Below are 8,940 nucleotides of genomic sequence, written 5' to 3' on the forward strand. Positions count from 1 at the left end.
ATCTTTTTTTTTTTTTTTTAGAAATAGAGATGGGGTTTCACCATGTTGGTCAGGCTGGTCTTGAACTCCTGACCCCGTGATCGGCCCGCCTCGGCCTCCCAAAGTGCTAGGATTACAGGCGTGAGCCACTGCGCCCGGCAGGAGAATCTCTTGAACCAGGGAGTCAGAGGTTGCAGTGAGCCTGGATCACGCCACTGCACTCCAGCCAGGCAACAACGCTAGACTCCGTCTCAAAAAGTCTAAAAGTTTCTAACTCAGACATATCAGAAGTGATACCATCTATATAAATGAAAAAATAACTAGCGACTGTGTAAAGAGAAGGTAAAAACAAATACTCACCATATTTTAATAGTGCTTTATCTTTCATTCTGGGTGTTTACTCCCTTGAATCTGGGTATACCATATATTACGTAGTCTCCTACCTCAGTTAAATAACTCCAAAACATCTTGCTTTACCAAACATCTTTTGAAAGCATGAGAAGGAAATGTCATGACAGTTTAATTACTTGGGACCTGCTTCCTAGACATCAATTTTAGAGGTTTGGTCCTTCCAAGCCTTCCCTTGCAAATTAAAGTAATTTAGCACAACTCTTTTATAAAAGAACTGTAACGAGGACTTTAACTACTTTCACAACTCTTATAAAGAAAACTAGTTTGGGCCAGGTGCAGTCACTCATGCCTATAATCCCAGTACTTTGGGAGGTCGAGACAGGCAGGTCACCTCAGGTCTGGAGTTCGAGTCCAGCCTGACCAACATGAAGAAACCCTGTCTCTACTAAAAATACCAAATGAGCCAGGTGTGGTAGCAGGCGCCTATAATCCCAGCACTAGGGAGGCTGAGGCAGGAGAATCACTTGAACCCAGGAGGCGGAGGTTGCAGTAAGCCGAGATTGTGCCATTGCACTCCAGCCTGGGTGACAAAGCGAGACTCCCTTTCAAAAAAAAAAAAAAAAATGTTCATGATAGAGTGCTACCCCAAACCCCACTGAGGGGTGTCATATACAGTATGTGCATCATATTACCATCTTAAATTGGAATAGCTTTTACTTCCAAAGTATATCTGGTCCCTAGGGTTTTACATAAAAGATAGGGGACCTGTATCACTGAAGGAAAACAAATGTCTGAATCCACAAAGTCAGTTACTGAAGACTGATGTAAACACTTAACTTTCTGTTATATCTAGTTTTGCCATATAGTTAACAGTGAAATTCTGAAGTCAATTTCTCTGTACTTTTTGTTCAAAGTATTGAATGATGGCATTCATCATGATTCTTGGAAACTGATCACCCAAAAGTTTCCAGCAAAATATAGTTAGGCTTGCACTGAATCAGAGTAACAGTACCTTACATATGACATCTGTTTTCCTATGGATTCAGAGACCGCCTGCATGGAAACTTGCCAAATTCTCTCTAGACCAAGCATTTCCATGGTCTGTCTTTAAAAAATCTTATGTGCGGAGGAACCAAAAAGAAACTAAGTAACTTGGAATCTATAATTCTCAAGACTGTTTTTTGTTTTGTTTTGTTTTGTTTTTGAAACCAAGTCTGCCTCTGCCTCCCAAGTAGCTGGGATTACAAACACTCGCCACCACACCCAGCTCATTTTTGTATTTTTAGTAGAGACAGGGTTTCACTGTGTTGGCCAGGTTGGTCTCAAACTCCTCACCTCGTGATCTGCCCTGCCTGAGCCTCCCAAAGTGCTGGAATTACATGCCTAAACCACCAGGCCTGACTTGTTGTCTTAATCTAAATCTACCTACATAAGGATTATACTTAATTACAAACACTCTGGTTCCAAATAAAAAATTAAATATATTGCCAGGCACCGTGGCTTATGCCTGGTCCCAGCACTTTGGGAGGCCGAGGAGGGTGGATCACCTGAGGTCAGGAGTTCAAAACGAGCCTGACCAACATGGCTTTTGTATTTTTAGTCTCTACTAAAAATACAAAAAAATTAGCCAGATGTGGTGGTGGGTGCCTGTAATCCCAGCTACTTAGGAGGCTGAGGCAGGAGAACTGCTTAAACCGAGAGGGCAGAGGTTGCAGTGAGCCAAGATCGTGCCATTGCATTCCAGCCTGGGCAACAAGAGCAAAACTCCACCTCAAAAAATACTAATAATAATTATATAGACACCAGACATGGTGGCTCACACCTGTAATCCCAGCACCTTGGGAGACGAAGGCAGGTGGGTCACTTGAGGTCAGGCGTCAAGACCAGCCTGACCAACATAGTGAGTGAAACCCCATCTCTACTAAAAATACAAAATTAGCCAGGTGTGATAGCACATGCCTGTAATCCCAGCTACTTGGGAGGCTGAGGCAGGAGAAACACTTAAAACCGGGAGGCAGAGGTTGCAGTGAGCCAAGATTGTCCCACTGCACTCCAGCCTGGGCAACAAGAGTGAAACCCCGTCTCAAAAAAAAAAAAAAAGACATTAACAACCCTGGATGCCAGAAGACAATGGAGCAAAATAATACTTTCCAAGCTCTGGAGAAGTGTTAACCTAGTACTCTATACCTAGCCCAACAGCCAATCAAGCATGAGACTAAATAAAGCTATTTTCAGACATACAGGACTCAGAAAGTATTACTTAAGGGTGTTCTTCAACAAAATATGAAGAAACCAAGGGAAAAGAAAATACGCTCAGGGTGGAGTACAGTGGAGGGACCTCAGCTCACGGCAACCTCCGCCTCCCCAGTTCAAGCTATTCTTCCTGCCTCAGCCTCCCGAGTAACTTAGATTATAGGCATCCACCACCACATCCAGTTAATTTGTGTATTTTTAGTAGAGACAGGGTTTTGCCATGTTGACCAGGCTGGTCTCAAACTCCCGACTTCAGGTGATACCCGACCCAGCCCACCCCGCCCCGCCCCCGGGCCCCGCCTAGGCCTCTCAAAGTGTTTTATAGGCATAAGCCACCGTGCCCGGCCAGGAAACTGTCTTTAATAAGTTATAGGACACCAGTACACGGCATACCTTAAGCAAAGAGGACTCTAGGAAGAAAGAAGATTCATGTGATAGATTAATGATTTGATATCTTCAAGAAGTCGGCGAACATTCTGAGGGCAAATTTTTCTTAATCAACAAGAAAAATGAAAGGCTATTGAAGAATAAATCCATATAAGAAAAGTGATAAAATGTTGCATGTTTTGAGCAATTAATGGTATGTTAGGAGGTAAAAAATAGTACATCTAATCCTGACAATAGGAATATATATACAGCAGCACAGACCTAAGGAAAAATATAATCCCAAACACTACCTACCCTCAGAGAATATAGGGACTGTCAACCCCTCAGACAGGCCTTCCTTAATCACACTAACCCTTCACTCTGCTTTATTTGTATTCCCCTAGCATTTGCTATTACCTAAGCTGTATCACAAACATTACTTCATTGATTCTAACACACATTCTTCTCATTTTTTAACCCGGCTAAAACCAGCAGGCATTTTAGAATCCATACATTTACAACTACTGTCAGCCAGGTGGCAGCCTTGTTACTGTGTGAAAAACCTTCTGTGGATAACTCCTAGAAATATTATAAAAGCGCCCGCATCACATCAGACAAAAGACAATCTTTATTTGCTTGCTAGGATATAGCTCCCTCACTACACTCTCAGCAACATTGAACAGTAATCCATTTTAAAAATATATATATATTCGTATCCTCTAACATAGAACGGTGACTGCTACACAACAGATACTTGATCTGTGAGACTTTTTTTAAGACAGTCTCACTCTGTCACCCAGGCTGGAGTGCAACGGGCCATGTGGTTCACTGCAGCCTCTGTCTTCCGGGTTTCAAGCGATTCTCCCACCTCAGCCTCCCAAGTAGCTGGGATTAGAGGCTAATTTTTTTTTTTTTTGGGGGGGGGGACGGAGTTTCGCTCTTGTTACCCAGGCTGGAGTGCAATGGCGCGATCTCGGCTCATCGCAACCTCCGCCTCCTGGGTTCAGGCAATTCTCCTGCCTCAGCCTCCTGAGTAGCTGGGATTACAGGCACACGCCACCATGCCCGGCTAATTTTTTGTATTTTTAGTAGAGACGGGGTTTCACCATGTTGACCAGGATGGTCTCGATCTCTTGACCTCGTGATCCACCCGCCTCGGCCTCCCAAAGTGCTGGGATTACAGGCTTGAGCCACCGCGCCCGGCCTAGAGGCTAATTTTTGTATTTTTAGTAGAGACAGGGTTTTACCATCTTGGTCAGGCTGGTCTCGAACTCCTGACCTCAAGTGATCTGCTCACCTAAGCTTCCGAAAGTGCTGGGATTACAGGCGTAAGCCAACGTGCCTGACCCTGTGTGACATTTTGACATCTAAGAAATCATGATGGGTCCAACAGGATGTATCCTACATAGTTGGTCCTGATGTTTTTATCTTCTTAGTGGTATACATAATAATAGCAAGTCTTATAAGCAAGGATATCTAAGACTTGAAGGAATTCAGTGGCAAAAAAAAAACAAAAAAAAAAAAAAAAAAAGAAGCACGTCAATAATAGCGTGAGTGAACTGACAGCTCATTTCAAAAGATGAACGGAAGGCTTAGTAAATCCAAGAAATAGAAATAAAAGCTTAGTATTATTTTCAAGTTATAGAACTAAATATCCAATTTTTTTAAAAAAGAAGGGATAAATGTGATTGTCTCCAGAAAGGGGTAGTGCAGTTATCATTTTTCACTATAACCAGTCTATACTATTTTATTCTTACCACGTGCACATGCTTTTTTATAAACCGGAAATATGATAGGAGGGATAAGTAAAAATACACAAAATCACAGAGCCTTCGGACAGGGACATTCACACAGATACAGAAAGACATCCAGGGGCAAAGCGTGTCAAAGTGAGAATAAGGTACCTCCAGATATTTTAATTGGCAGTGCTAATGGCAACCATGAATTCCAGACCCAAATTTTGCAAATCTCTAAAGCATGACATCAACACTTGTTGCCTACTGATGACAGTTACATTTTGCTCATCAGAAAGTCAAAGTAAGGCCAGCAAAGGTCTGCAAGTGTATCCCTGTGCACTGGGATGAAAACTCACACTCGCTTAGGTGGAACAAATAATTACAAGCTCTCCTTCGCTCAAACACTCAGCATTTACACAGCACTCTGTCATCTGCCCTGGTTTACTATGTGCACAATGGCAGACTAAGGGGTTCTAAGCAAGGTCCCTACCGGAAAAGCCGACAATACTATGAGGCAAAAGCTGGGGAGATGGGGCCGCTGCCTGAGAGGTAAGGGGACCGCAACTCGAAAAACAGTGGCCGTAACATGCACAAACCCAGCTTTCCTTCCCTGCGCAGAACCATTCGAATGCCCGCGCCATCCCCTCTGAGACAGGACACCTTTCCCTAGAGAAAGCTAACCAGCTAGCAAACCTAACTTGCCAGGGGCCGGCTGGAGGCGCGCGGATCAAGTTCGGCCTCTCCCTCCCGCCCAAAGCAGGCGCAGAACCATCGCAAAATGTCACAGGGCGAAGACAGAGCGCGCCAAAGCGGGATCCACCCCCAGGAGACGCGGATGCTCCGGGCAGGTCCCTCCCCTTCCTCCTTCAGCCCGCGCGAAGCTCATTCATTCTAGAGGCGGGCTGCTAGTCCTCCCCGGCCGGCCATCCCAGCACTGTAAATTCGCTAGACGCTTTGTCTCGCGCCGGCCGGAAACCCAGGCGCGCACTCGAGCGCGCGACCGCGCTCCAGCGCCCCGCACCTGGGGCCGGCAGGGCAGCCTCTCCGCGCGGGATCCCTGTGTTCAAGGTGCGAAAGCGGACGCTCCTTCTTGGCTGCCCCAAGCGCGCACTTCGCACGTTCCAGGGGGCATCCAAAGCCTAGAAATGGGCATCACGGCCCCTCATCGCTACAGCTCGAGCCCCCTCCTCGACCCCTGCCCCACTATGAACTCTAGATTCTTTCTCTTTTCCGAAGACCGAGACCCTGTCCCTTCTGAAGGATGCGTGCATCCCGGCCTCCACACTCCCTCCCCAGGGCAGAACCCGGAGAACTGGTCGCCCCGGCTGCGCCCCCGCCCCTCCTTGCGGGCGCTAACGCGGCCGACAGCGAGGACTCACTTGAGGAGCAGCTGGTCGTGCTCGGCCTTGCACTTGCCCAGCTCGATCTGCAGCTTGGCGCGCTCGCGGGCCGTGTCGTCGAGCGCGCGTCGCGCGTCGGCCAGCTCGGTCTCGTAGAGCGCCTTGAGGCCGGTGAGCTCGCGGCCGCGCACCTCCTCGCGCTCCGTCACCTGCAGCTGCAGCGCGCTGTTCTCTGTCTCCAGGCTGCGCACCTTGTCGATGTACACGGCCAGCCGGTCATTGAGCTCGCGCAGCTCCTCCTTCTCCTGGAGCCGCGACAGTCGCGTGGGGCTCAGCGGCGTGGTGGGGCCGCCAGTGCGGCTGCCGGTCCGCGGCGGCACGGGGGTCGCGGTCGCCATGGCGGGCGGCGGAGAGAGCGGGACGGCGAGGCCGCGGGAGGGAGCGTGACAAGGAGGGGACGGCAGGGGGCGAAGCGGGAACCGAAGGCACAAACCGGCGACCTGCGCTCGCGTCCAGATGCCGGCGTTTGGAGGAACAGAGCACCTGGGGTGGCTGCAGCTCGGTTACAGCACAAAGGGCAAAGGCCGGGGGGGAACTATGAATCAATCGACCGATCGCGAAATGTCCTTTGTAAGAAAACACGTACACACACTCACACGCACGCGGGAAGATGCAAGGCGAGGGTGACTGGAGGCCAAGCAGGGTCCGCGCCGCCGCAGTCTCCTGCTCGCAGCACTTTGTTTCCTCTCAGGCTGCACGGAGCGGCGGGCGCTGGGACGGGGGACAGGGAGGGGCGGGCTGGAGGCGAGCCGCGGGGGGCGGAGGTGGCGCGGGCCGCTGCGCCGCACTCCCCAACATGGCCGGCGCGCCCTGGAGCCTCCACGTGACCGCCAGCGGCCAATTGGGAGCGGGCAGAGCGCTTCGGCGGCTTGGGGGCCGAGCCTGTAAATTTAAAATCTGGCCCTCGGGCAACCGTCCGCGGGGCACGCCCGGCTGGGCGGGGCCGGGACGGGACTCTGGGTGGCAATGAAGGACGCCCGGGACTGCCCATCCGCGCAGCCCTGGGCCCAGCGCCCTGCGGGCCCTCCCGCCGCCCCGCGGGGTCCCCTGGAGGGGCCGGGCCTGCCAATGGCGGGAAGGAGTCGGGAGGTTTCCGGGGCGGATCTGCGCCGCCGCCCACACCCGGCGGTTCAGGGAAATTCAAATATAAACGTCCCTAAAAGCCAGATGCGAAACTCTTAAGAGGCCCGAGCGACTGCTGGCGTGGTAGGTAACCTTATCCCCCGCCCTGCTGGAGGGCTCGGGAAACGGCCTGGAGGCCGGGCCGCGTGGAATTACGTAATAGGCGCCTGAGTCTGAGGTTCAAAATGCACGGTTGCAGGTTCCAAGTACCAGCCTTTTTTTTTCTGTCCGATGGAAAACCGTATCATGCACCTTCTTCCCATGAAATTGAGATCTGTGCGTCTTGAAGCTGACAGATTAATTATCACAGAAAAACCAGCAACCCTGATTTTAAGTCATTTGCCACGGGTCTTGATGGGCGGTTCCTGATCCGTTGGTTTCTTAGTAATTTAAGGATTTGCAAAATCAAAAACAGCTCAGAAATGATACGATTAACATATGACGGTGAGTAGCTAGAAGCGCAAGCCGTTTCATACTCCGTTAAAATCAGATGCATAAAAATCTGAACTTGTGAAAATTTAAGATGAATTTTTTTTTTTTTGGCGTTTAAAAAGAGGCTCCCAAGATGTCACTGGCAGCTAGTTCTAATAGCACATTCATCTCTTTGAAAAGTTTCTAATTTTTAGGCTAATGTTTATTGGGACTGAGTGCCAGCACTAGGCTTTTCATTACCTATCCACACAACCGCTCTGTGATGTGGGAAACTGGATTGTTTATATTTGAAAATTCATCCGGGCAGAGGCAGTGGCTCACGCCTGTAATCCCAACACTTTGGGGAATCCGAGGCGGGCGGATCACCTGAGATCAGGAGTTCCAGACCAGCCTGGCCAATGTGGTGAACCCCGGCTCTACAAAAATACAAAAATTAGCAGGGCATGATGGCGTGTGCTTGTAATCCCAGCTACTTGGGAGGCTGAGGTGGAAGAATAGCTTGAACCCGGGAGGAGGAGGTTGCAGTGAGCCGAGATGGCACTTTTGCACTCCAGTTTGGGTGACAGAGAGACTCCGTATTAAGTAAAAAAGAAAATTCATCCATAAGAAAAAATAAATAAATAAAAGCAAACAAACAAAAATTCATCCATGTCATAGATGCACTTTCTGAAGGCTGCTCAGCAGGCGACAGACAGGACTGCGTTTGGCAGGTCCCAGGGTTCTAATTGACTTGAGTCTGGCCCTTAACTATACCCTAGCTGGCCACCTCACCACCTATTAGGAACGCTTCTGTAATTAATGGTTACTTACTTTAAAAATGGCAGAAATGGAGACCAGAATATTCTTTAACTATTAATCAAGTCATGTACATAAGAATTAGTGAAGAGCACCGGGAGCTGCATATTCATCCCAGATGAATTTCTGGCACTCTGAATGATGACATCTCATTAGTGGTTTTATTTTGTATCCGGTTTTCTGAAATACCTCCTTTCTTAACCTCGTTGAGAATTAAAGAATTGAAAAGCTTCAAGTATAAGAATTCAGGTAATCTTAAAAGGATCTTTAAAATCTAAATTACTGGGCCGGGCGCGGTGGCTCAAGCCTGTAATCCCAGCACTTTGGGAGGCCGAGGCGGGTGGATCACGAGGTTAAGAGATCGAGACCATCCTGGTCAACATGGCGAAACCCCGTGTCTACTAAAAATACAAAAAATGAGCTGGGCATGGTGGTGCATGCCTGTAATCCCAGCTACTCAGGAGGCTGAGGCAGGAGAATTGCCTAAACCCAGGAGGCGGAGGTTG

General features: G+C 48.9%; 1 protein-coding gene across 1 annotated transcript in view; it reads right to left on the reverse strand.

Annotated features, from left to right (window-relative positions):
• Nucleotides 1–6,878, reverse strand: part of LMNB1 (lamin B1) — a 62,482-nt gene extending 55,604 nt beyond the window's left edge. The window contains exon 1 of the mRNA XM_017501003.2: nucleotides 6,065–6,878. Within this exon, the coding sequence (XP_017356492.1) occupies nucleotides 6,065–6,423 (359 nt within the window). The 5' untranslated portion in view covers nucleotides 6,424–6,878. The remainder of the gene's footprint in view (nucleotides 1–6,064) is intronic.
• Nucleotides 6,879–8,940: the final 2,062 nt, after the last annotated feature.

The sequence above is a fragment of the Cebus imitator genome, unplaced genomic scaffold, assembly GCF_001604975.1.
Source record: "Cebus imitator isolate Cc_AM_T3 unplaced genomic scaffold, Cebus_imitator-1.0 Scaffold275, whole genome shotgun sequence".
NCBI lineage: Eukaryota > Metazoa > Chordata > Mammalia > Primates > Cebidae > Cebus > Cebus imitator.